General features: G+C 63.7%; 1 protein-coding gene across 2 annotated transcripts; it reads right to left on the reverse strand.

Moving 5' to 3' along the window:
* Positions 1-4,147: 4,147 nt before the first annotated feature.
* On the reverse strand, positions 4,148-26,575 carry DOK7 (docking protein 7). Of its 2 annotated transcripts, none has more exons than XM_081048977.1 (8): positions 26,440-26,575; positions 26,322-26,367; positions 16,809-17,039; positions 15,220-15,420; positions 7,789-7,908; positions 6,522-6,641; positions 5,344-6,068; positions 4,148-4,726 (listed from the first exon to the last, which is right to left on the reverse strand). In XM_081048977.1, the coding sequence occupies exons 1-8, from the start codon at positions 26,491-26,493 to the stop codon at positions 4,667-4,669; spliced, it is 1,557 nt and encodes a 518-aa protein (XP_080905103.1). In that variant the 5' UTR covers positions 26,494-26,575; the 3' UTR covers positions 4,148-4,666. The 2 variants fall into 2 exon arrangements, with proteins under 2 accessions (XP_080905103.1, XP_080905104.1); XM_081048978.1 differs by lacking the exon at positions 4,148-4,726 and adding an exon at positions 4,785-4,939 and having other exon boundaries at positions 26,440-26,536.
* Positions 26,576-27,158: the final 583 nt, after the last annotated feature.

Genomic DNA, 27,158 nt, shown 5'->3' on the forward strand with positions numbered 1-27,158 from the left:
AGTGGGGACCACAGTCTGCCGTGACCACCCCCCCCTCGAGGTCCTGGGACCAGCGTCATGCAGTGTGTCACGCGGGGTCTCTGGTCCCGCTCCCCGCAGAAGAACGCAGGATATGGTGAGGCCAAAAAGGAACACCCACGGAGCTATAGATAGAGAAGTCACACCACTATAGTCTTGCTGGCGGCTGGGTTGGAGACACAGGAAGCAGGAGCCACACGATCTGCAACCTGCCGTCCACTTCTCTGCCAACCAACCTCACTTGCTAACTGCGACCCGCAGTCCACACTCGGCCGCTTGCTAGCTCAGCCGCGGCAGTTATATCAGTGGCTAATGGCTGACCGGTAACAGCTGATGGCCAACCAGTCACAGCTGATGACCATCTACTACCCGAGCCAACACCTTTCCACGTGAGGCCGAGAGCCTGGAAACTGCACTCTGGGACTTTGTCCCCCAACGAACAAGGATGCCATTGGTCACTCAAGCTGAGACCTGCTGCCCTCCAACACCCATCGGGTCCCGGGGTCTGTGTGGCGAAGTCACGGAGCTGGCCCTGCTCTGTTTGGCCACCCACAGAGCATCCTCCGTCCTTGTCAAGCCAAGGACAGGCTGAGTGTTTTCAATCCCCAGAAAGTCTCGCTCTGAAGCAAGAGATTTCTGTAAATCCACCCATTTGTGGGGAAGATTTCACTGCAGGAAACAACCTCCTTCCTCGCACCAGCCCCGGCAGTGGGAGAGCGTTGGTGGTGGTGCAGGGCCTTGGGGGGACAGAATCCATGTCCCCGCCCATTCCTGGGGCTACACGGTATCTGGGTGAAAGGCACCTGGAGGGCAGGGGCAGCTCTGCGAAATGGGCAGCTGGCAGGAGGGAAGAGTCCAGGACCATGTGGGGGGGCTGCGCGGGGCCTCCCTGTCCCAGCTCAGGGGACCCCGTCTGGATTGGCTTGCCCATGGCCCTGCTTGTTCCTGCCTGTCCCCTGATGTTCACGCCAGGTCGGCCTGGGCCCTGCACCGCCTGCAGGGTCTGGCCCCAAACAGGCTCCATGTGCCTCTGAAGAAGAGATGGTGGGATTTAAGCTCCTTAGGGCCCCACCCTGGCCCAAGGCTCCACCAATGAAACAAGGCACACAGCTGACCCCTGCCTCCAGCCACCCCAGGCCAACCTTCCCATTCCAGGATCAGAGCCAGTGTCTGGCCCGCTCTCACCTCCTACCTGGGCTTCTCCCTGCTTGGGCCTCCCTCCACCACCATCACCTTCGCCCTACCCATCACTGGGTCCCCTGGACAATTGCTCACCTCTGTTCTCTGTCATCTAAAGGACATGGCTCCCTAAAAGCTGGGGCTCCAGGACAGCCCCAGCCCCGCCTTCTCCATCTACAGTCTTCCCTCCCAGGCAGCCCGGCCACATCCAGCCTTCCTGTGCTTGACTTCCTGCCTGGCCTCACCCCACCCAGACCGGGCTTCTCCCAGCTGCACGTTGCCATCCTGTCCACTGCTGCTGCTCACGTTGCCCCCTCCCTATCTGGTACAGACTTTTTGGCTAGGCTGTCACTGAGGCCACCATGCCCCCGACCCTCGTCCCGCAGCTGTGTGGGAACTGGTTCCAAAGTTGTGCCTACCTGCATGCATCGGGAGCCCAGGGGGTGAGGCGGCCGCTCCCTACACCAAAGAGAGCATGTGTCAGTCTGTCCGTCAGGCTCCCACTCATCCTGCACCCCGGCCATGAACCGGGACGCTAACCCCAAGAGGAACACAGGATGGGGGCCTGGGCCACCTACACAGGAGACCAGCCTGGGGCCTTGCGCACGTGCCCCTGCCTCACCATGAGCCCTGACACCCACATGACCGTTTGGGGAGAAGAGTTGGCAAGTTGGGTCCCCAGACCTAATCTGTTCTTGTACATAGTGTTACTGGCACGCAGCCATGCTTTGTCACTTACTGCCACCCACAGAGCAGTGACACACGCAGCCTGGCCCAGGGTCCTGGGAGATGAGCAAGGCCCCCAGACTTCAGAGTGGTCTCCCCGGTGCCTCGTCGGAGATGCCCATAGAGCCAGCGGGGAGGGGACTGTGGCAGCCTCAGAGCCTGGAGCTCTGCTGCCGGCAGCTTGGGAGGCAAGGACAGTGGTCCGTGGCTGGCACATCCATGGCTGCCTGAGCCACGGTCTCCCAAATCTTGTAGAAGATGGTCCCCAGCAGGGGGCTGGGGGCGGAATGGGGGTGCGGAGCCTTTCCCACTCTCCGGGAGGGCAGATGTGCTGCCAGACTCAGGACATGGCACCCCGACCCTGGTCCTGGGCCAGGTTCCGGAGCACCGGGCTGGTCTAACCTCGGGCCTCTCAGGGATCCCAGTGGCCGGGCGGGGGATGGGGCAAGGAGGAATCCTGGCGAGTATCTGCCCCCTCTGGTTGCCCCCAGCCCTGACACTCAGCAGGAAGTTCCGCGGCACCTGAGAAGCCCCCACCCCATCCCGGGGAGGGGGACCAAAACTGGCAGCAGGCTGGAGCCTCACCCAGCGGCACCCCAGGAGCAAGGGGCTCCCATAAGCTCACTGGGAAGAGAATGGATGAAGATAAATGCCTCCTGCAACAGCCTCAGGGGCAAAAGGCTGTCCTGGCAGCCCTGCCAGCCCCACCAGGCAAGAGGCCCCGTGCCTCCACCCTGTCCCCTCAGGCCACCTGGGCACGCAAGGGGAGCCTGAGGCACCCAACTGTGGGGCCGGGCTCTCCTCCATCACAGGAGGCCCCCAAAGGTCCTCAGCCGTCAGTGGCCGCTCCCAAGAAGGGCCCCTCCCCACTCTGCACTGAGGACTTCTCTCCAACAGCCCAGCCCTGCCCACCCATGTCCTCAGGCTCCTCCTCCAGCAAAGGGCTGATGCCAGAGGGCCAGGGCCACCTGGCTCCAGTTTGCCCAAGTCCCCACCTGGACGGTGACCAGTCCACCCCTCCTGCCTCACCCCCCAGATGCCATTCCCTCAAGTCCCAGCCATCAACCTCGGTCAGAGAGATTAGAGCCCACAGCCAGAATGCCCACCAGGGTAGGGACAAACCAAAGGCCAGTGCCAGCCCTCCCTGACCTTATAGGGGTGATGGGGGACGTCATTCAACTGCTGCGGCCTCAGTCTGCTCTGGTTGGAGGGATTTCTGCCCCACCCCTACTGTGGCCAGGGCACCCGTGGGAGCAGGACTGCGCCCCAATGACGGGCTCTGGTGGGAGCAGGCGGCCCCGCCCTCCAGGACCAACAGCCCCACCCCAGCTCGCCTTCAGCAGCAGCTTAAAACCGCATCTTTTTTTGCAACAAAGCTGGCGGGGGCCCTCTGGGTGGGGGTGAAAACGACATGGAGCGTTTACATGGTGCCGTCAGACCCTCGGTGGGCCCAGGGAGGTAGGGATGGTTGTCCCATCTATGGAAGAGGAAACTGAGGCTCAGACAGTATAGTGACTTGCCTGGGGCCACCCAGCCGGTGGGCGGGGCCTCAGCCTGGCCCCCAAAGCCTGCTTCCCAGCTGCAGTGCGGTAAGAGCCCTGCCCAGAGCTCCCAGCCCCTCCCCGACCCCTCCGGCCCTTGGCAGAGCTGGACCCCCCGGGGGGCAAGCAAGGGTGATAATGGGCGTGACAGGGCAGGGTGTGGCCCCCAGGATGTGCGGGGGATGGTGGTGGGCTCCCTGGAGCTCGGCTGCCCACTGGGGCAGACAGGAGTCGGGGTGTCTCCAGGCCCCATGCCAGCACCCTCACGGGCCCAGGAGGTGGACTGTCCTCCTCACCTGGACATGGCAGCTGCCTGCCTGAGCCCCAGGGAGTGCCAAGGACCTCTGTGTGGTCTCCAGTAAACATTCAGAAATGTGCCACCCGTGTGCACACATATAACACACCACACACACAAGTGTACACACAACATGCATACATGTGCATGCACACACGTTACACGCATCTGCACACACATGCACTGCAGGACATACATGCAAATGAATGCACACACATGCACACATGACACACGAAAATGTGCACACACACGTGTGGGCCCCATGGGCTGTCTGGAGCCGCCACTCATTTTTCACACGTTCTGCATGTGGCCTCACGCAGGATTTCAGAGACAGCCAAGGCCCCACAGGAAGGGCTCGGGCTGGCCAAATGGAAAAGGACAAGATAATAAGAAAAGAACGTTTTATTTCCAGTCTAAGAATTTATTACAAACAGTGTCAGATTTTTTAAAATGTAAAAGAGCAATGAACATCTCCAGCTGACAGTGAAGCGGAATACTGGCAGGTGAGCTGCCCGCTGGGCCGGGGGCTGATTCCAGAGCGCGGGACGAAGCCAAGCACAGTCCAGAATCTGTGGCACAGGCCACGCCGCTCTCGGTGCCTCTGGACTCGCAGGGCGTACGCACAGACCCAGGCCACACAGCCGCACTCCATGCAGGTGGGCAGACAGGCCACGGAGGGTGCCGGAAGGGGTGTCTGGGCCCTCCAAATGCAAAGGTACAGGCGTCGGAGCCAGGCATCCCCTGTCCAGACCTCTGGCCTTCCAGCACTTTTGCAGCTGGGCCTCCTGCCACGGTGGCCACACAGAAGGCCAGCACGGCCCACCCACCCCTCCTGGGACTTTTCGGGTCCAGGGACAGGCTGGTGTGGGGGGAGCTGGGAGGGGGTCCAGAGTCATGAGACCCCCCATCACAAATCCCTAGGCCTCCTGAGCCTCAGTTTCCTCCCTGTAGGACGGGCCACCAGCGGCTGCAAGGGAGGAGGTGAGGGACAAACAGGTAAAGCTCATCATACACATGGGACGCACAGGGAGGCAGTCGGGCCCAAGCTCCCCGGGACTTGGGAGTCTGGAGTGGCTGCCAATGGATTTGATTTTAAGCGGGCATCGTGACTGCGCTAGGGAAGGAGGGGCCGGACTGAGATGTAAGCATCAGCTGTCGTGGAGCTGGGAGGTGGGGCAGGCTGCAGAAGAGCCGGCCAGTGAGGGGCCTCCCGGCCCCTGAGCTCCCCCAGCCCAACAGGAGCTCGCCGGAATGCAGCGCCCGCCTGCCCCCCAGGACCTGATCCTGGGCCTTGGGGCTCTGCTGGCCCTGTCTGCACCACCTAGAGCCTCCACTTTCCAGCTGCTCCCAACTCGAGAGTCCTGCAGGCTCTGCCCTGGGGACTCTGCCCCACAGGTAGCCCCGCCCCACAGGTAGGCTAGCCCTCCCCTTCCCACTGAGCTACACAGTTGCCAGCATCACCAACCAGCACAAAGGACACCCTCCTCTGTGGGGGTCCAACGCCCCCTCCTCTCCTGTCCAGAGGGGCAACGCCAGCCCGCTCGCAGCAGCAGGTCTGGGCTCGGCTCAGGGAGGGGGGTTTACCTTGAGTCCTCCACAGACAGGACACGTGGAAAAGAAAGCCGGAGGGGGTCCCGCGTGGGGGCCGCCTGCTTCCCAGGACCCTCCAGCAGCCAGGCTGGGTAGCACCGCCTCACCGCCTGGGGCCTCTGTCACCTGTCCCCGTCGTCTCGCGCTCAGCCAGCCAGAGGGACACCCCATGGATGTCTGGCCGCCCGAGTCCCCGGCTGCAGTGTCATCAGGGCTGCCCTGCGTGGCCGGGGTCTGGTCCCTAGGGGCCTGGCGCAGGCTGCGGGGTGTATCGTAGTGGGGTCGCAGGTTGCTAGGCACCTGGTACTCGGCTGTCCCCGGCGGGCAGGCACACAGGCTGGGCTCCGGCGCCCCGGCCGCTGGTAGTAGGCTGAGCAGAGAGCCAAACTCATCGCCGGCATGCCACACATCCAGGCTGCTGCCGGCGACGGAGGAGAGGCTGCCGGAGTAGGAGGAGTGGCTACCCGTGGCAATACCACTGTCCGATGAACTCTGGCGGCCCACTTCCTGCAGCTGCCGCGGCCGTAGCGGCTTGGGGGGTGGCCTCCAGGCACCCAGTGCGGCCTCCCCGGGAGCCTGGGCCACCACCAGCCCAGGCCCCTCCTGGGACGTGCTGGCAGAGGACGCGGACTGCTCTGGCCACGCCGTGAGCCGACTGCTGGCGCTGACGTCCGAGTGGCTAGCCTCTGACGATGAGCTGGACAGGCTGCGGTCGTCCCCTGAGATAGAGAGCAGGGGCTGAGGCTGCTGGGGGGGCCTCGGTTGGAGCTGCCATCTAGTGGCCCCCCCGAGCCCCTAACGCTATCAAGGGCCAGCACTTAGCCGGCACCCTGAGCCTTTTTGTCTAGGCACAGAGGGTGACACTGAAAAGCATTAGCTGCAGCCTCAGCCAGGCCACACGGCTGGTGGGTGGGGAGGAATCCAAACCCACTCATCAGCTGGCTCTCCTGACTGCACGGTACTCCCAGTCAGCCCAGGCCAGCCTGTGTCGTGGATGGTGAGTCGGGTCAAATGAATAAACAGGAGGGAGAGGAATGAATGAATGAATGACCGGAAAGCGAGGAACAAGTGAATGACCAGAGGGAGAGGACTGAGGGCTTGGAGGTTGACTTGGGGGCTGGCCGGGCCCCCACGCCGCTGCCACTTCCCCACAGCCCAGGCCGTGGCCCTACCTCCACTGCCCGGCCTGCCACCGTGGGAAAGGAGGCTGAGCCGCTTCTCCAGCTGCAGGGCTTCCAGGGCCTCCTGGGCCACTCTCTCGTCCATGGCGGTGGGCCCCCCTGGGCCGGGCTCTGCAGCAGAGAGGATCAGAAGAGGCAGCCCCAGCCCTCTCCCCGCAGGACCCCTCGCCTCCGCCCACATGCTGCCCAGGACATCACATGAGCCCAGCACTGTCAGGGCCACGTGCACTCTGGTCCAGCCCCAACCCATGGCAGGGCCACAAGTGACGCCCTGGGGGCCCACAGTCCACTTGCGGCTCAAGGCAGGACGGTGCCAGCAGAGGGCGCTGCCACACCACCCAGCAGAGCCTGAGCAGCCAGGCTCGGGTTACAGGAACCGCCTCCCTCTTCCCAGCCTGTTCCCGCTGGGCCTTCTGAGGGGTAGGGGGTTGAGGGGTTGAGGAGCCAAGGCCCGGAGCAGGGGGACCTGGCCCACTGCCCACCTTGTCCTGCCCAGGTGGCCCCACCTGCCCCCACTCCAGCGGTGGTGGCCATGCAAGGAGGCCCCAGATGTGAGCTCACTGACCACCTGTGGGTGTGGCTGCAGGCCTTGGTCCCCACCTAGACAAGGGGACAAGCACTGCCTCACTGGGGTGAGGGGAGAGTCAGCAATCCTGGGTCTCCATCAGGGAAGCTGTGGTGACAAGTGTTCAGGGCCTCCCAGGTCATCAAGGGGCCCCGGACCTCGCCCGGCTGGGAGGTAGTGCCCAGGGTAGCATAGCCCCTCCAGGGGTCAGCACCGTCCCTGACCCAGGACTCGGGACAAATGGTGCCTGAGCCGCTACCAGGGAAGCGGGGACAAGACGAGGCACGCTCTGAGCGGCTTTACCTGCTGCACTGCACACCGAGACCCCGCACACGAGGCCACCCCACCAGGCAGCTTCCAGCGCCAACGCTGGCTCGGACAGCCAGCCCTGACCTCAGGCAAAACCCCAGCCCACTCTGAGACGTGGCGCTGCTCACAAGGTCTCCAGGAGCCCTTCCCCCAGGTCTCGGGCCTCTGGCTGACCCACCTGGGGCAGCTGCAGCACAACTGTCCCAACAGAAGCGGTGGCCTGAGAGCGTCCTAACAGCTCAGACCCATGAGGAGGGGCTGTGCCCCCAGGAGGCGCAGTGACACCAGCAGGGGCCGCAGCTCAGTGGCGTGGGGGGAGGGCAGAGGCCAAGGAACCCTGCTGGCCGAGCAGAACCCCCCGCCAAGCCATGCTTCGGCACGCACCTGGGAGAACTGGCCGCAGTCCAAAGGGACCCTTGGTGGGGGAGATGCCTCGCACGGCACAGTCGAACAGGAAGCTGATCTGCTCTCCCTGGGCCGAGGACAGGAAGAAGACTCCAGCCCCTGCAGGGAACGCACCCATCAGCCTGGCCAGGGCACAGGTGGACGGGATCCCTGCAGGGCAAAGCCACGACACCACCTGCCAGGAGTGTCACCCAGCACCTGCACGAGCCTCTCAGCCCCAATAACCCGCCTGTACTTCAAACACACGCTTGTCCAGGCACATAGGCCACATGCCGCTTGTCCCACACCTGCAACACCAGCTGGGCAGGGCCACCTCAATGTGTGGCAGGAATGGGGTGGGGGAAGGAGTCCTGCCCTGCTGGTCCCACGCCAGGACAGGAGCTGGGGGCTTCTGGGGATCGGTGGCCATGGGACAGCCCAGCAGCCCTCCCCCCCCCACATCTCCAAGCTCATTTGAGGGGTTGGCAGCGGGGCTGTCCAGAGTGGGGTTCACATCCCTGGAGGGCAACTGCGACACCTTGGCCATGTTAGAGACCTCAGACCTGGTTTCTTTACCCAGGGCTGTGGTGAAGGTAAAATGCGGCTGTTGGTAAAGCACGTGCCATGGCGCCTGTCCCACAGGGAATCAGCCACTCTGCTGGGCCAACCAGCGTTCTGGCTGACCGAACAGGACATCCTCCTCCTGGGGTCTACAGGTAGGGGACTGGAGTCCACATGTGAAGGTGCAAGGCCAAGGTCGTGCCCACAGGGCTCCACCCAGCAGAGGGAAGGGGGCACTGGGGCAAAGGTAGGGGTACCAGAGCACAGGTGGGGGCACTGGGACAGAGGTGGGGGCACCGGGGACGGAGGTGGGGGCACCAGGGCAGGGGTGGGGGCACCAGGGACAGAGGTGGGGGCACTGGGACAGAGGTGGGGGTACCGGGGCAGGGGTGGGGGCACTGGGACAGAGGTGGGGGTACCGGGGACGGAGGTGGGGGCACCGGGGCAGGGGTGGGGGCACTGAGGAGGTGCCAGAGCAGACAGCAGGCCGGTGAGTCAGCAGGGCCGCCCGCCCTCCCGCTGGGCCTGCAGCCCTGGCCAGGGTGAATGAAATCCCTCACCACCAGTGAATGGGGACGCCGGGTCACGTGGGCTGGACAGTCAGAGTGGTGTCACCACACAAGAATGCCTCAGGCTCTTGCCCTCCACCTGTTGCCCAAAGAAAGGCACGCGCTCTCGAGGGGAAGGTCCCTGGGCGCCACTGCACGAAGAGGTGGGACAGGACAGCTCCGCACGGAAGCCTCTGCTGCCGTCCTGGTCTCGCTCCACCTTCATGAGTTGCGGGGACTCTGGTCAGCCCCCCCGCATGTGGCAATGCCACTGCGCCCCTTGGCGGCCACCCCTCCGGTTGTTGCCGCCTCATCCATGCAATGCCCCTAAACTGGTGACCTGCCTGCTGAGGCCCAGAAAGGGGTCAAGGGGACTCAAGCTGCGATGCCCACCAGAGACACCCCCAAGGTTCACCACCCAGAAAGGCTGGCAGCTGGCCCTCCTAGCCAGGGTTTGTGCCGGACCTTGGCCAGGGGCAGGCGAGGAGAAGGCCCGTCATACCTGTCGATGCCCACTCGCAGTGTCCCCTGCCCGGCCGCCACCCCACCCCGCATGACTAGCCAGTCCGCCAGCTCTCACAAAGGGCCAGGCTTCTAATCCCAAGCTCACAGTCAGCTGGCAGAGGCCACGGCACAATCAGTCCCCCAACTATAAAAAACCACATTACGAGGGGAGAGGAGCCGGCGGCATTCCACTGGGGCGTCTGCCGACATCACGCTCCCGAAGACGCGTCCGGCCTCTGAGGCCTGGGGACACAGCCACCGCCCCCCCATGCCAGCCAAGCCAACAGCAGGGGCTTCCTGGGAGACGACGCGCATCTCGGGGGGCTGGACTGCCTGAGCCTGGTGACCAGGCCTCCCAGGACACGGTCATTGACCTCTGGCTGGCCCTCCTCGGCTCCTCATAGGTGAGGGTCACTCCCATCCACAAGAAGCTGCTGGAACTGGCAGCAGCCTGCGGGCCAAGGCTTTTCCGTCCGCCCAGGAGGCTGGGCTGGGCTGGTGGGCGTGAGCGTGCCAGGGTCCAGGCCCACAAAGCTGAGCCCTCCCGGCACCGCACACAGGGCACAGGGAGCCCCGTGGTGCAGAGGAGGAAACTGAGGCTCAGGGACATTACGAGGTACCCCTGAGGTCTGAGGAACTTGCAGATCGCTACACATTGCCACATAGATCCTGGGATAAAAGGGACTTCATGCCCAAGGACCGAATTTCTCGCATTTGGAGACGTAGGATGAGGCTTGCATGCCATCTCATCCCGATGGTCCCTCCCAAGGATACAGTGCACGTCCTGAGGGCAGGGGGACAGCGTGCCTGTCCCTGGGGCCGCTTCTCTGCCTGGGAGGCAACAGACTGGAGCAGACTCCCCAAGAGGACGCACGGAGGCTGCTGAGAGCTGGGCCGTGTCTGAAGCCCCACAGGTGGCCCACCACCCAACCCTGTGCCGGGCAGGCGCTGGGCCTGGGGGTGGGGCCACTCCCCTGGGCAGACCTCGGTTCCAGTGCACACAGACGGACAGACCCAGGAAAGGCGAGGCGGTTCCAGGCCTCAGTTTCCCTGTCTGTAAAACGGGGTGGTGCATGTACCTCAGAGGGTCAGCGTAAGGACCGATGAGCAATACAGTGAGGGGACCCCACTGTATCTGACCCGGGACCCCAGTTCTATGGCACGCCTGCAGATGGCTGTTGGGGCAGCTCTCACCCTGGGCCCCATCTCTCCCCGGCCTGGGTGTCCCCGGGCAACCTCGCCCTCCAGTCATCTCCCTGCACACTCAACATGCACAATCATCCTCGTGTTTCATCCTCAACATGCAAATATCATAGTGGCTACAAAAGGGTGACAGATTCCAGCCCAGCTCACACCCCCAGAGTGAGAACTTCAGAGCAGAGGGGTGAAACTGACCACAGACCTGCCAGAAATGTGACAGCTGGTCTGAGACCCAGACAGGGGACTTGAACTCCTGGTTTGAACCTGAAACGGTCCCTATCGAATGACCACAATTCATAAATGTCCCCCCATTGGTACCGAGTGGAAGGGAGACGGGGCCTTGGCATGGGTTGCTCCGTGGACACAGCACTAGAATGAGCTGGCCCTGGGCAGGGGCTCCAGACCTGCTTCCTGGGACCCTCGCCCGGCCCCTCCTCCCCGTCCACCCCAAGCTGCCCCTCCCCACCTCTCCCGTCAATCAACACCTTGTTAACGGGCCCCTCCCATCCACACAGTTGCTGCAGCTCAGCTCCACCCTCTCAGCTGCACCTCATCCAGAACCTTCTCAAAGCCCCCTGCCTCAATCCCATGTGCACCCTGGAGCCAAACTTGTCACCCTACACATGGATCTGTTGGTGGCACTCTCCTGCTCCCGGGCCTTCAGTGGCTCCCTGCTACTCTGGGAACACAGTGCAAGCTCTGGCCCAGTTTACTTGGCTTTTCATAACCTGCACTGCTCCCTCCTCCAGCCTTGCCTCTGCCACCCCCACCTAACTTGTCACTGCGGGTCACCATCCATACCTGACATGTGTCTGGAGCACCCTTTGCCCCACCTTGCCTGAACCCTTTGTCATGCAGGGTCTCAGCTCCCACTCCCCACACAAGAACGCAGGATATGGCGAGGCCAAAAAGGAACACCCACGGAGCCATAGGTAGGGTAGTTGTGGGGACAGAGCCCCAGAAAGCAGTTTCCAGGCTCTCGGCCTCACGTGGAAAGGTGCTGGCTCAGGTAGTAAATGGCCATCAACTGTGATTGGATGGCCATCAGCTGTGGCTAGTTGGCCGTCAGCTATAACCAGTGAGCCATTGGGCACTAATATAACTGCTGTGGCTTCGCTAGCAGGAAAATGGGGGCTGGCAAGAAGATGGTGGCTGAGCTAGCAAGAGCGGATTGCAGTTAGCAAGTGAGGTTGGTTGGCAGAGAAGCGGACAGCAGGTCGCACGTTGTGTGAATCCAGCCTCCAGTGAGAATATAGTGGTGTGACTCCCCTGTCTGTGGCTCCGTGGGTGTTCCTTTTTGGCCTCACCATGTCCTGTGTTCTTATGTGGGGAGCGGGAGTTGAGACCCCGCGTGACACCCTGCACAACACATGGCGCAACGAGCAGGGTCCCCTGCATGACAGGAGTCACACCACTATAGTCTCGCTGGCGGCTGGGTTGGAGACACAGGAAGCAGGAGCCACACGATCCGCAAACTGCCGTCGGCTTCTCTGCCAACCAACCTCACTTGCTGACTGCAATCCGCGCTTGCTAGCTCAGTCAGAGGAGTTGTATCAGTGGCCAATGCCTAACTGGTTCCAGCTGACGGCCATCTACCACCCGAGCTGGCACCTTTCCACGTGAAGCCGAGAGCCTGGCAATGGCTCTCTGGGGCTCTGTCCCCACACCCTTCGATGGCTGGGCTAACTCTTATCCACCCAGAAGAGACCCCACGCAGGCTCACCTCCTGAGAGCCCCCCGATGCCCCGAGGCTGGCGTCCATGCGCTTCCCAGCCCCACGGCACTCCCTGAGGACTAAGTAAATGTCTTGTGTTGATCTCACACAGGCTCTGAGCCTTCCCAGCCCTACACCAGGGCCTGGCCCGGAGAAGCCAGTGAGCAGACTCCCACCTCTGCCCCGATTCCTGGGTCAGAGGCCAGAGCTTCAGCTGTTGAGACCACCGAGTCCAGACGCACCAAAGCACTGCTCAGAGCTGGGCAAACACGTGTGTTCTAAGCACACCGTGATGGGGCTGTCCTGGTGGGGCGTAAGAAACTCACTGAAAACGCTCCTGTGTCCGTGCGGCTGAAGGAACGGACACAAGGCGGGGGAGGAGCAGCCACAGGCTCAGGGACCAGCGCTGGACCCTGCTGTCCATGCTGAATTCCTCAGCATCCATGGACCCTGGTCCTTGGTGACGTAGCAGCTCCTGTGGGTGTGGCAATGCCCTTGGCAGGAGGACCCACCAGTATAAGGGACCCAGAATGTTCAGCAGGACAGAGCAGATCTGTGGGGCCAGCCAGGCTTGCAGACAGAGCTAACTGGAGCCCTGCCCAGGAGAAGCACCGGGGGGCCTGTGACAGTTCACTCTCACTTCCTGCCCCCCAAAGAGACAGGGCAGCTCAAGCTCCAGCCTCTACCCCACCTGCCCCACGAACCTCCCTCCGATGTCTGGAATTGTTTACAAGTGGAAAAGGAGCCCATCCACAGCAAGACTCGGGGTTTTAAACTCTGAGGCCTCAGAGGAAAAATACCCAGTGGGCCCTATTAAATTATGTTCGGGGCAAACAAAACAGGTCTCCACGGAAATGGGCCTGCTGGCCCGGCCACGGGCAGGGCACACACCAGCGCCACCCCCACACGGTCTGCACCCTAGTCCTTAAAGCAGCCATAGCTGCTGGGAAGGCCACCTCCAGGAACTACCGTATTTCCCCCAAAATAAGACCTAGCTGGACCATCAACTCTAATGCGTATTTTGGAGCAAAAATTAATATAAGACCCGGTCTTGATATAAGACCGGGTCTTATATAATATAATAAAATATGATGTAATATAATATAATTAATAAAGACCAGGTGTAATATAATTAATATAATATAATTAATATAATTTATAATATAATATAATATGGGGTCTTATATTAATTTTTGCTTCAAAAAACACATTAGAGCCGATTGTCCAGCTAGGTCTTATTTTCAGGGAAACGGTACGTCCACAGGTCCAGGGACGTGCAGAGAAAAGAAGACACGGGTACCCCACATCTGGGGTGCTCCAGGGGAACATGGGAGGGGAGGGCCGCCACGTGCCCAGGCCACTGTGGCCTGTGGTTCCTGACCGTCCACACGAGGGAGGGAACAAAGCTGGGTGAGGGTCCCCACCCCTGCCGACTGCTCTGGACACCCGTTACTATGACCTCTAACATCCAAACGATAAGGTGGCCTGAGGGCTTGTCCAGCAGAGGGGACTCTGACTGATGTCCCATCCGGTCCCTCCATGACAGCCTGAGCAGGCAGGTCAACAGCTGCGCTCATCGCCCCTCCCCACAGAAAACAGGCCTGGCTGCGGTTGAGGCCCTTCAGACTCTGGCTGCGGCCACCCTGCCAGCTCCAGGGGCCACTGTCCCAAACTGCCCAGCCCCGCTCCTTTTGCGTCTCCAAACTCAGCCTCCCCAAGCCCAGGACCCAGCCATCGTGGGAAGTCAGTTGGCTATAGTTGCGCTTGTCTCCTTACAGGCAGACCCGCAGGCCGCTCCACAGAGCTGCCTCCTGCTGCAGACCCATTGGGTTTGCTCCCAGGGCCTGGCATGGCTGCAGAACACGTGCCCATCGGCCTGTCTCACCTGCCCGCCCTTTGAGAACGAGGCAACCAGGTAGCCAGCGGCCAGCACAGCCTCGTCCTCAAGTGCAGTGGCTGCTCTGTGCAGAGAACCCCAGGCCCCACTGGCCACACTGGGAGCAGTGCAGACCCTGGGTGAGCTTCTGTCATTGTCGTCCTTACAAGAGGCTGCACCAGCGGACTCGGGGAGCAGGGGCAGGTGGACAGAGGTTCCCACAGCTCTGCCTGTGCACAAGGGGTCCCGGGCTGGACGGAGAGGGGCCCCGCTAGGCCCTGCATGGCTCCACCCAGGCCCACGGCCGACCCAGCACACTGTGGTCATCTCAGCCTCAGGCCCGGTCCTCAGGTCACCCAGCCCCACCGCAGGCCCTGGGCACACAGGTGAGGAGGGAAGGGGCTTTGGGCCCCCATGGTGGCCAGACATATGCACACCCCCATGGGAACAGCGGGCAAAGGGCGTTGGGACAGCCCCCTCTCCACTGTGCCCCCAAACTCTTTGGAGAGTGAGGGACATGGAGGTCAGCTGACTGGCAGCCCTGACACCTGCCCTGAGCTGGGGCCTCTCACGGGCCCCCATCCTGTGACACTGGGCAGCTCTCCCCTCCCTGCCCTGCTCCTGGGTGTGGGGGGCTCATAGGCCCTAGAGCTGGGGCGTCCACAGGAGTCCTTGGGCCACACAAACGTGGACGTGTTTCTCTGCACATCCTCAATGACCACATTCTTTTTCTTTTTCCCCCCATTATATGTGAACATGAGCAGCTCTGTGGCCTCAGACGCAGGGCCATGAATTGTGACACGAAGGTCTCGCCCCAGAGATGCTGGGTGCTTCCTGTGTGTCTTCGTGCCCGGGCCCCCCTCACTCTCCTAGCATCCTAAGGCCCCCCACCCCTGGGAAAGAGTGGGTCTGGACTCAGGTCTAAGCATCGGTTTCAGAGACATCACCCTCGTGAGGTCCCCAGACGCCAGCACAGTGTGTGCCAGTGGGGTCCAGGTGTGCCAGGGCCCCCACGGCCAAATACTTACAGTACCCACACCTGGTCCCGCCTTCAAAGATGAATCCATTTGGCACGGCCCCGTAGCGCCGGAGGTCAGACAGCTTCCACTGCCCCGTGACGGCCGGAGGGATGGCCCTGGCCACGACGAGGACATCGTTGCAGAGGTGGAGGGTGGCAGGGCCGCTCTCCAGCTTGGTGCCTGGAGCCACCATCACGTGGAACCTGTGCACTGAGGGCCAGGCAGGGGCGAGAGGGCATCACCAGGGGGCAGGGGCAGGAGGAGAGGGGACGTTGGGGCAGCACCCAGGGGTTGGCTCCGGGGGGGCACCGAGGCCCGGCCCTCTCAGCTGCTCCCTCCAGGTCTGGCGTCCAGCGTGGTGGCTGAACTCACATTGCCCATCCTTCAGGAGCTACGTTTGTTCACGGGCAGGCAAGTCCTCGGAGGGTCCGCCCTGATCCCCCTCCCCACCCTAACAGCCATAGGTGGCCCCAGCAAGCTCCCATGGCAGCTCCCCACGTGAGACTGCTGAGAACACCCTATGAGGGAACCCTCTTCACAGAGCACCTCCCTCAGGAAATAGCCCGCCAGGTGGCCGGTGTGGCCTCATTTCACAGATGGAGAAACTGAGGCTCAGGGAGGCGCAGCCTGTGGCCAGTTTGTGGAGTGTCTGCCTCACAGCACGGCCTGACCACAGGGACACCGGGTCCCCTCTCCAGTCAGGGGTCTCCCTGGCGCTAAGCACGACCATCGTGCTGCCTGAGATCGTGTCCCCATCTCAGCTCAGCCCTTGGCACCTGAAGCCCCTCCCTGAGCCCCTACAATGGGGACATCAAGGGCCCTGGGCAAGGTCAGGATGATGTTGTACTAGCCAAGGAGCTGGGTGTCAGTGAGCCATGCAGTGTCCTTGTCATGACCTCTGTGCGTCCCACCCCGCCCCATAAGGGAAAGGGGGGCTGTGCCTCTGAGCCAGGTGAGCTGGCGGGAACCCCAGCTGGAGAACTTTTCTCTCTCCCCGGTGCCCTGGCTGAGCTTCCCAACTTGTCCTGCCCTGAGCGCCTGGTCTGGGGACTCCTGGAGAAGGGAGTGGCTGCTGTCCCCAGCAGGGCAGGGGTGAGCTGAGCGAGGCCTCATCCTCCCTTTCTGCCTCCTCCAAACCACCTCCCCAGAGCACGGGCCTCTCTCCTCCTCGAGGAGACAGGTCAAGTGTCACCTTCGCGCCCCAGCTCAGGGCTCAGGGTCTGCTACACTGCTGTGTGGGAGATTCAGAGGGACGGTGACCCGTGACATTTGTTCCTTCTTGCCCTAGCTCTGGGCTCAGGTGGCCAGGGTAGGGTGCAAAGGCCTGAGACGGCCGCACCCTTGGGTCAAAGGCTCTAATTCTAACTAACAGGTCAAGTCAGGCAGCTGGAAAGGCCCCGGGGGCCCCACGCGCTCCCCCAGCCCCAGCCTTGAACTGGGGCTCTAAGCTCAGAGCCTGGGCCAGGAGGCGCCCAGCAGACACCCCGTTCCATGCCCTGGAGGCCGGTCCCGGCCTCTGCAGCCTGTGGGGGAGGCCCCACGGGACATGTAAGGGTGGAGGCTGCCATCTGGGAGCCCTGAGCCCCGCCATCACTCACCCTCACCCAGCGCGTAGCGGATCCGGGTGTCCCAGGCGCACATGGCCTCGCGGGTGTCGAAGCCCAGCATGACAGCCTGTGACAGGCAGACGATGGCCAGCGTGTGGGCCAGGCCCTCATAGGGCAGGCCGGGCTCCAGGCCGCAGATGTCCTCCAGGGTCAGGCTGCTGCGCTCCCGGAGGCCCTTGGCTCGCTCCGCCCTGTCTCTGTAGACCAGCATCAGCAGGCAGTCTGCGGGGCCGACGGACAGGACGCACGAGAAGGGCCATCAGGGGCGCCAGCCAGCATGGCCGCTGTCCCCAAGCCCCCATGCCCAGACGTTGTGATTCAAGGGGAGGTTCCGAGCGAGCCACCCAGCCACTCTGAGCCTCAGAATGGCATCCCCACCCTCAAGGGCAGAGCACCCCGAACACTTCATGGCTGGGCCTGCCACCTGACTCTGGCCCCCAAGGCCAAGTCCTGGCTCCTGCCCAGGCCCTGCCGCCCTGGGGGTCACCGTCAGAGGAGCAGGGGCTGCAGGAGCCATGGTGGGTGGCTTGGGGGACGAGCACAGAGCCTGCGGGGTGGCGGGGTGCCCTGCCTCAGCCCTATGTGTGCCTCTTCCTGCCACACCCATACCCACTTCACCTCCTGGATTTCTGGGTTTCCAAGGTGTGCCCTGGACCCCAGGCCTGGGGAGGGCACCACTGGGCCCTGGGTCCCCCTGCAGACCCCACAGGAGCCCATCCCTGATACGCAGGCGCAAGCTCCAGCCTCTTCCCTGGGGACAAGCAGGAGTCTGGGTGAGCCAGGTCTGTCCTCAAGTTCAGCATCACGACTGCCGTCCCTGCTACGCCAACAGTAAAGCAAGCAGCCCACTTCACCCAGGGGTGCATTCCAAATGTGCTGCACCCCCCACCCTGGGTCCCCCCAGCAAATCCTGCCCCACGCCAAGCCCAGGCTTTGGTGCAGGCACAGTGTTTGGGGAACTAACGTGACACGGAAACATTTAGGGGTGAGAACCCAGAATCCTGCGTGCAAGCTGGCGACATCAGGCCTTGGCGTGCGGTGGGAGGGGGACGGGGCAGCACCCGAGGATGAGGACGCAGGGAGAGCAGTCAAGGGTGCTTCCTCTAATCCTTGAGAAGCCCAATCCCAAGTGAACTGACTCAAAGCTTACTTCTTAGCTGGGGTCAGAGCCAGCTGCAGAGTGTGGTTTGCTCCCTGCCCTGCCTGGCCCTCCAACGGAGGTCCTGCCTCAGAGCAACAGAGAGGCCTGCGGTCCCCAGACCCCCTGCTGTGGCTTGACAGCAGGTGACACCTGTCCGTTGTGTTTGAAATGCACATACCAGAAAAAAGCAAAGATGTTCCCATTTTGAGGGGAAACAAAAACAACAACCAGAACCCACAGAAACCCATCTGAGGATTCTGGCATGTTCTCTCCCAAGCTGGCCCCAAAGAGGGGGTGTGACCTGGCCCAGAGAGAAATTGGTCACGCAGGCAGCAAAAAGGGCATGTGTCATTATGGAAAGGTCTCTCAAATGTGTCACCAGAGGCCTGAGAAATAAGAACTGAGAGAGGTGTGATCACAGAAAGACCACGGTAAAAGATTTGCAGTAAAGACCGCCACGTGGGACATAGGAAAGCTGCAGAGAGCAGCAGGCGGCTGCAGAAGGGAGCCCAGTCTGCCTGAGGACAGCCTTGCCACCCACACCTGGGTGACTCCACCCCACACACCCCCAGACACCCCCACTTCCTTTGCCCTGCCCCACAGCAGGCTCCGGCCTCCCTCAGGGAGGTTATTCCACTTGGCTGTCTGTCCCTTGTCTACTTGCTGTCTCCCCCTCCACCTTGAAGGTCAGCTCTTGAAAGCAGGTCCACTTCTGCTCATGCACAGTGACAGCCCCATTGCCTGGCACAGAGGAGGGTGGGGACGTTCTGTCAAATGAAAGATGGTCACTTTAGGCATAGCTTGACCAGCAAGGCAGAGCGTGGCTGTCACTGCCTTTGTTCTAAGAGTTATACTCCCAGTAATATAACCAAAAGCAAGGTCAACAAACCTTTCTACAAAGAGCCAATAGTAATTATTTTCATCCTTATGGGCCGTGCAATCTTGGTCACAACCACTTAACTGCAAAAGCAGCTAACAACACATAAGTGAATGGCTGTGTTCCAATAAAACTTTATTACAGAAACAAACAGGGGGTGGATCTGGCTCAGGGCCGTGGTTTGCAGACTCCTGGTGTGGAGTCCAGTTGCTACAACAGCCACTGTGTTGCCCCATAGTTCCTCACCCCTTCCCAATGTCTCCTGCTGCTGAGCAGGTCCCCATCTGCACTTGCAAGCCTGATTTGGGGACTGTGTCCAAGAGCCAACATTTGTCCCTGAGACGCTTTTCCCTCAGGAATGCCCCATCTTTTTGGATTCTGACTGTGTCTGAAATGCAGCTCACACCCTACTCCTTTAGGAGATCTGAGAATCCATGAGCACCCTCACCCACCTGTAATGGCATGAAGAATGGGGGCCCCCAAAAGATATGTCTGCATGCTGACCCTCGGAACCTGAAATGTGACCTTGTTTGGAAAAGGCCTTCCTGGGTGTGATCAGATCTCAGAATGAGATGATCCTGGATCAGAGCAGAGCGGCCCTCAGTCCAATGACAAGTGTCCTGGTAAGAGACGCAGACACACAGAGCAGAGGCCACAGGAAGACCAGCCATGGAGGGAGCACCTAGGGCCACCAGGAGCTGGAAGAGGCAGCAAGGACCCTCCCCTGCGACTTTAACAGGAGAACACGCCCTGCCACATCTTGATTTTGGACTTCCGGCCTCCAGGGCTGCGAGAGAGCATATTTCTGTTGTCTTAAACTGCCTAGGTGTGGTAATTCGTTGTGACTGCTCCAGGAAACTAAGACACCATCCAAGTCACTGATTTCATTATGAAATATGAACAAAGTAGGGAGAGGGACAGAGCTAGGGGAAGCTGGCCGGAGCTCCGCCCCAGTTGCTGGAGCAGCTGACCTCCACCCTACAGTGTCCCCAGGGCCCCCGGCAGCGAGGCTCCATTAGAAGTGGGTTGGGGGCAGCACGTGTGGGGCCCCGAGGGGCCTGTGTCCCTCAGCTGCTCCAGCACCTCTCCTCTCCCCATCACCTCGGGCAATAAATTGATCCTATTTTTAAAACCCATTCTGTGAGGAGGGCTGTTTAGTGCAAAGCTGCTACTGTGACAGGCAGTGGAGACATGGAAAGGCTCAGTCAGGGACAGCAGACACACTGGGCACAGGAACGCTGGCCAGCTCCTCCCAGGGACCCAGGCAGGGAGTGCCCTGGGGTGGCGCCCCTTTGCAGGAAGCCCAGCAGGACTGGGCCTTTGGCGAGGTGTCCTGGTCAGGGCTGAGACGGCCTGTTGGACCTTCCCATCCAGAACACCGGCCACCACACTCAGATGGCCTCTGCTGGGCTCCCCACCATGCCCGGCGGTACACGGCAGGGTGGAGAGGACGGGATGTCATGGAGAAAGGAGGCACACGACAGGTGCCAGAGGTGCACACCAGGCAGTGAGGACCAGCGGGGCGCGTGCACACTCACTCACTCACACTCGCACAAGTTTCCAGCTGCATGTCTGCGGTAGACCTGTCCCTCAGCTCTGGGAGCCTCTGCTTTCCATCGGAGAAATAGGCACCACCCACCCCGCAGAGTGGAGGCGCTGACCCGGCCCAGAATGGCATGCAGACGTCCTCAGCAACGTCAACGTCACACTGCCAGTGGGCGGAGAGCAGGATGAGCAGGGGACCTGGGCCCAGGGCCTCAGACAGTCCTAGGTCATTAAATACCAGGAGGGATGCGATTTGGACCACACATTACCTGCTCCCCCACCAAGCCAGCTCACCACCTCTCAGGGTGCCCACCCCCACCTCCTGCTCTGTGCCAGGGTCTCATCCGCCTCCCCGCAGCCCAGGGACTCAGGGGACACAGCCTGGCTCCTGCAAAGCTGACGCTCAAAGGGGAAGACAATCAAACACTGAAGCGGGATGACTAAGAGAAGCTACGTGTCCGTGCTGCTCAGGGGATGGAACAGGCAGACAGTGCTGGGCTGGGGGCTGAGCTCAGGGTCAGAGACCCTCCCAGAGCGGACGATGTAAGGAGCCAGCTCAGCAGCCCCCGGGCACGGCACCGTGCTGGAGGGAACAGCCAATGCAAAGGCCCAGAGGCAGGGACCCAAAGGGCTGGCCCAGCAGGGGGGAGGGGCAGGGTGATCCCAGGTGTAGGGGGTCAGGTCAGGAGGGCCGGCGGAGCCAGACCAAGAGCCTGGTTCCCAGCACCAGGCAGCCCTGAGGGCTCCAAGCAAAGAGAACCTGGCCTTGCGTGTGAATGGACACGGGTAACCGCAGAGGCCCCCTGCAGCTGTTCAGGAGAGAGGAGCTGTTGGCCTGGGCTGGCCTGGAGGAAAGCACAGCCACCCCAGGCTCTGGAGGCTCTCTGGGCTCTGCAGAAAGCCTGAGAGGTGACAGCCTGGAGGGGCCTGCCCTCTGCTTGAGGCTGTCTACCTCACAGGACCTCTGAGAGCAGAGTGTGCAGATGAGGGAAAGGAAGGGGGCGAGGATGCTGGGTTCGTTCGGGGAGAGGAGTCTAGGGACGGGCTGCTGGGGCAAGGGCCAGGGTCGGGGTGCTGCCCTGGACACGAGAGCCTGAGAGGCCCACCGGACACAAGGGGTGTGCACTTAAGCAGCTGGAAGTAAAAATAACCGTGGAGTCATGAGCGCCCGAAGGCGTTTACAGCCACGGCTGAGTGGGGAGGGCGGCTGGGAAGAGAAAAACCTCCGGGCTCCATTGTTGGGGGCGGGGGTGAGGGCGGAAGCCTGCACCGAGGAGCAGGACGGAAAGCCAGCCAGGGGGGAGATGGTGGTCCACACCTATGGGGACACAGCCGGGGCCTGTGACAGAGGCCAGAGAAGCAGCAGCTGGATTTAGCCCTTGGAGGTCACAGTGACCTTGAGGCAGTGTCTTTAGGAGTGTGGCCTGGCAGGAGCCCACAGGGACCCTGCGGAGGGTGCAGCAGCCTGGGGGCATCTCAAGCAGCCTGAGCTGGGGGCCGCTGACCCGGCCAGTCTGCAGGTGCCTCAGGCGGCAGCCAGGAGGCGCCCGTCTGCCCTGCAGTCCCAGTTCCAAGTGCAGGGGCCCAGGCCCGTTCATGATCCCATTGGGGAGAGATGCATGTTCTTTCCCACATGCTTGAGAGGCACCAGGAGGGCCGTGCGGGCTCACAGAGGCTGGTCCACCCAGAGCAGGGACCAAGACGAGTCCCATTCATATGATTTGTGGGAGCACAGCTGAGATTGGAGCCCAGGGGCTCCAATTCCCAAGCCTGAAGCAGGGGCCACAGGAAGCCCTGACCCTTCTGCAAGGGCTCCATGGGGACAGGAGGGCTGGCCACCACCACACCGTGTCCACGGGCTGCCTGCTCAGCCCCGGAACAGGCAGCACGCCCTTTCCCATGGGACCGATATTTCAAAGCCGGGAGGTGTCACCTGGGAGGGGGCCTGTCTTCTCAGAATACACCCAGGTCAGCAGAGCGACCAACTACATGGGGAAGGGGCGCATGCCCCGCGGCTCCGTTCTGGGTAGTTGGTGCTGCGTGAGGTGTGGCCACGCACGGCCAGGCTCTCAGCACCTCAGCGAGGCCCCAGCCCTGCCAGGGTGCCTGCTGGGGTGATGCTCTGGGGGGGAACTCAGCACTGACCTTGAGGGAGACTGAACAAACGCCCACTGTCAGTGGTGGAGCAGGTGCGGACCCTCCGGCCTGCCACAGGGCAGCTGGCGGCTGGGGGCTGGAGACAGGAAGCCACCCCCCCACCCCCCGCTGTCCTTGGGTCGGACTCCTTGGGTCTCTGGGCCTCAGCCCTCTGCCTATAAAGATCCCAAAGGCCTCACCGGCTCCAGGACTCAGGACCCCTTTGGTGGCTTTTCTGTACTGGATGGAGGCCCAGGGCCACCCACTCGACACAGGAAGAAGCAGGGCCCCCTGACTGTGGGGAACGGGAGCCGACCGCCGGCTGGCTGCTCCGTACACCTCTGGACGCCTTATCTGCCAGCCACACCCTCATCCACAGCCTCGAGCAGGGAGAGAGAGGGTGCCCAGGGTCATCAGAGCTGGGCCCCTGACCAGAGGGGGGACCCAGACACGAATGCTTGGCCGGGACAGAGGCTAAGCCCCAAGGGACACAAACCCACGGAAGCATCACCACCTTTCATGATGGTTTATCACTACTTTTATTAAAGATGTTTTCCTTTCTCTCACTGATTGAACTGTTCTAAGAAGAGCCGGTTAGGAAGAGTGCAAACCAGAGAAAGGACCCAAAGGGCCAAGGTGCCCTTCAGGCCCACCGACGCCCCTGGCACCTCTTAGCTGTCCCTGTGGGCCCTCCTGGGAAGGAAACAACTTTTAAAACTAAGCATCCTGGCTTTTCTGACAAGAAGGCAAGGTTGGCCCCGTCTGTCCTTCCCAGGCTCCCCTCTTTGCCGCACTCAGGATCTGGGGTTCTTAGTTGTGAGGTCCTCAAGGACTCGCACCTGCTCCCCCCACACCTGATCCACCTCGGGGTGCTGCTCTTCAGGATAGGGGTGGGGAGGGGGCAGCTGCGTCCATCCTCGCAGCAGGGAGAGGGGCCAGCTCATCGGCCAAGAGCTGGGGAGGGGAGGGCAAGGTGTGTCCGGGGCCTCTGTGCAGGGGCTGCCTAGACGGGAGCACAGCTCCAGTACTGGGCAGTGAGACAGGCGGGGCTCAGCCCTGAGACTCTGCCTGACATTGTCATCAATAAGATGGCTGCACTCCTCACATCGACAGTGGGGGTTCGAGACGCTGGTACAGGGACATGAGATGGCAGGTGCAGGGCTCAGAGAGGTGGGCCACTCAGGGAGGACGGAACGTGCCCTCCACTGTCCAATCCCCTGGCCCTGCCCCTGGCCTTGGTGGCTTGGTGCATGTGAGGCCGGGCCTGGAGTGACCTGCCCTCTGCTCTCCAGGGCTCCTCAAATCCAGCCGCAGAGCCCTTGGGGGGAGGCTCTTCCACCCCCAGGCTCTCATGGCACTCTCCTGTGACACTCTCCTACTGTGTGACTGCTCTCTCTCTGCTCCTGGGCATGTGGTAAACGCAGGGAGACACAGTGACTGCAGTGTTGGGGACCCCCTGCGAACTCCCCAGTGCAGAAGGGCCCCACAGGTGTCCTCCAGGCCAGAGCTCACCCTTCAGATGGCTCTCTGACACTGAGCTGAAACCCACCCCCTGCAAATCACACCGCCACCCCCACAAAGGGACAAAGACCAACCCGGGGCTGCTCTTCCAGTGGGACACCCGTCTGAGGTCTGCACAGGCCCCGCTCACCACTGACCCACCAGCAACACCCAACTGCAGCTGGCCCTGCTCCAGCCACAACTGGCCAGAGTCCTTCACGGTCACCATCACTGTAGGCCCCATCTCCCCAGCCCCTGCTGGCTCCCTCCTTTCCCTGCCTGCCAGGGCCCCCATCTCCCCAGCCCCTGCCCTCTCTACCAGGCCTCCCTGAAGTTCCCCAGAACAAGGGCCCTGCGGCACCAGCACAGGGTCTGAGCATGAGACACTGGATGAATGAGCTGTGCAGGCAGCCAGCCCCTGGGGGGGATGCCAAGCCCCGGCCAGCCGGAGGGAGTGTGTCTGGCCAACAGCAGGCCCTCAGACTGCACCGCGAGGTACCTGGAGCTCAGCAGGCCCAGGAGGGACCCAGGAGGGGAACAGGGTGGGGCCCCCACACCCTCCCTAGGAAATGACAGCCACCCACATCCCGGAAGATGCCCTGGCAGCCCCACACGTGTGAGGCAGCGTGCACTAACGCCCCCAGCATCCCACACAGACCCCGGGTGCCTGGGCCGGCTCCAGGACACCTGTCTCCTGAAACAGCTGCAGCCACTTGGCCCAGCCTTCCACTGCTCCCCACGGCTGGCAGAGGAGGAAGACGCCCAACTTCCGGCTCCCTGCTGGCCTCCCACGCTGGGGTGCCGGCTTGTGGGGGAGCTGGGGTGCTTCCCACAGGACTGTGCCCCCCAAACCAGCTAGACTACACTTTATTCAGGCACAGAAGCAACACTGTTCCTCCTGCCGCCCCCTCTTCTCCACCTGGGGAAGGTGTTAGGGCTGCAGGGACCGCACTCCGGAATGCCCCACCTCATTCTGGTTCAGTGACACCACTCAACCCCCCAGGCGCACAGCGCATAACTTTCTGGGCGCTCCGAGCGCGTGATGGGGGAGGGGGCAGCCCAGGCTCCTGCACGTGTGCCCCTCCAGCCTGCACTGCCCCTGCAGCCCCTCCCGGGCCTCAGTCTGCCCTTCTGGAAAGGGGGTCCTCGCCTGGGGCCTGGGGTCTGCCCTGACGCTCCCCGCCCCGCACCCTCCGCCTGCGAGAGGGTCCGGCATCCGCCGCAGGAGGAGGCCGAGGCCGCGCGCTCTCCGGTTACAGCCCTCGCCCGGGCGCCGCCGGCTATTTCGGGCGAACTGGCCCGGCTCCGGGCGGCAGGAGCTCCAGGCCGGCAGCACCCGCGCCCCGCGCCCCAGCCCCGCGCCCCGCGCCCCGCGCCCCAGCCCCGCGCCCCGCGCCCCGCGCCCCGCGCCCCGCGCCCCAGCCCCGCGCCCCGCGCCCCAGCCCCGCGCCCCGCGCCCCGCGCCCCAGCCCCGCGCCCCGCGCCCCGCGCCCCAGCCCCGCGCCCCGCGCCCCAGCCCCGCGCCCCGCGCCCCGCGCCCCAGCCCCGCGCCCCGCGCCCCAGCCCCGCGCCCCGCGCCCCGCGCCCCAGCCCCGCGCCCCGCGCCCCAGCCCCGCGCCCCGCGCCCCGCGCCCCAGCCCCGCGCCCCAGCCCCGCGCCCCGCGCCCCGCGCCCCAGCCCCGCGCCCCAGCCCCGCGCCCCGCGCCCCGCGCCCCAGCCCCGCGCCCCGCGCCCCGCGCCCCAGCCCCGCGCCCCGCGCCCCGCGCCCCAGCCCCGCGCCCCGCGCCCCAGCCCCGCGCCCCGCGCCCCAGCCCCGCGCCCCGCGCCCCGCGCCCCAGCCCCGCGCCCCGCGCCCCAGCCCCGCGCCCCAGCCCCGCGCCCCGCGCCCCGCGCCCCAGCCCCGCGCCCCAGCCCCGCGCCCCGCGCCCCGCGCCCCAGCCCCGCGCCCCGCGCCCCAGCCCCGCGCCCCGCGCCCCAGCCCCGCGCCCCGCGCCCCGCGCCCCAGCCCCGCGCCCCGCGCCCCAGCCCCGCGCCCCGCGCCCCGCGCCCCAGCCCCGCGCCCCAGCCCCGCGCCCCGCGCCCCGCGCCCCAGCCCCGCGCCCCAGCCCCGCGCCCCGCGCCCCGCGCCCCAGCCCCGCGCCCCAGCCCCGCGCCCCAGCCCCGCGCCCCAGCCCCGCGCCCCGCGCCCCAGCCCCGCGCCCCAGCCCCGCGCCCCAGCCCCGCGCCCCGCGCCCCAGCCCCGCGCCCCAGCCCCGCGCCCCGCGCCCCAGCCCCGCGCCCCGCGCCCGTCCCCCACCCCGCTCACCTGCCACGGGCGACGGCTTGCGCAGCACCAGCCACCTAGTCTTCCACTGCGGGGACAGAGGGGGCGTGAGCGTCCGCCCGCGCCCCGCGCCCGCCCCGCGCCCGCCGCGCGCCCCCACCTTCTTGCCGTCCCGCAGCTTGACCTGGCCCTCCACCAGCGCCGCCTCGGTCATCTTCTGTCATGGTTCCCGCGCGCCCGCCGCGCCTCTCCCCGCCGCCCTGCGGCCGCCCCAGCCCAGGGTCACTTTCAAAATAGCTTCGGGAGGGCCCTGGGCTGGGCCAGCAAGGGCGGGCCGGCGGGCGGGCGGGCGGGGCGTCCCGCCGAGGTGCCGCTTCCCACCCGCGCGGCCCCTCCGCCCGCAGCCGCCACGATGGGCACAGCGGGGCGCCCGAGGCCCGGAGCCTCGGCCCCGGAACAAGGCGCAGTCTGGGGCTCAGGCACCGCTCACCCCGGGGCCAGTGCCAGGGGCTTCTCTTCCAAAGGCAACAACCCAACAAAAACCCGTGTGTCCAGCTTTCCCAATTTTTAAGTTTGTCTTCAGCCAACCTGACTTTGCCCTCTGGCACCTGCCCCTCCCACCCCAGGGCTGTCACCAGACGCCCCTGACAACAGACCGACTGTGGGACCACTCTGGCCAGGACACTGCCCCGCCCCCCGCCTTCCAGCTCCCTGTCCCGCCCCCCCTGACTGCCCCCACACCCTAAGCAGGGTGTGGAAGGGGATCCATTTGTGTCCCCCGCAGCATGGCCCCCAGTGCAGGTCGCTGGGGGACAGGACTACTGTGTACAGCCCACATCACCTGGGCCCCTGGGCTCCGTGTCCGGTCTCCTCCACTGG

Source organism: Rhinolophus hipposideros, assembly GCF_964194185.1.
Source record: "Rhinolophus hipposideros genome assembly, chromosome: 1".
NCBI classification, from domain to species: Eukaryota; Metazoa; Chordata; class Mammalia; order Chiroptera; family Rhinolophidae; genus Rhinolophus; species Rhinolophus hipposideros.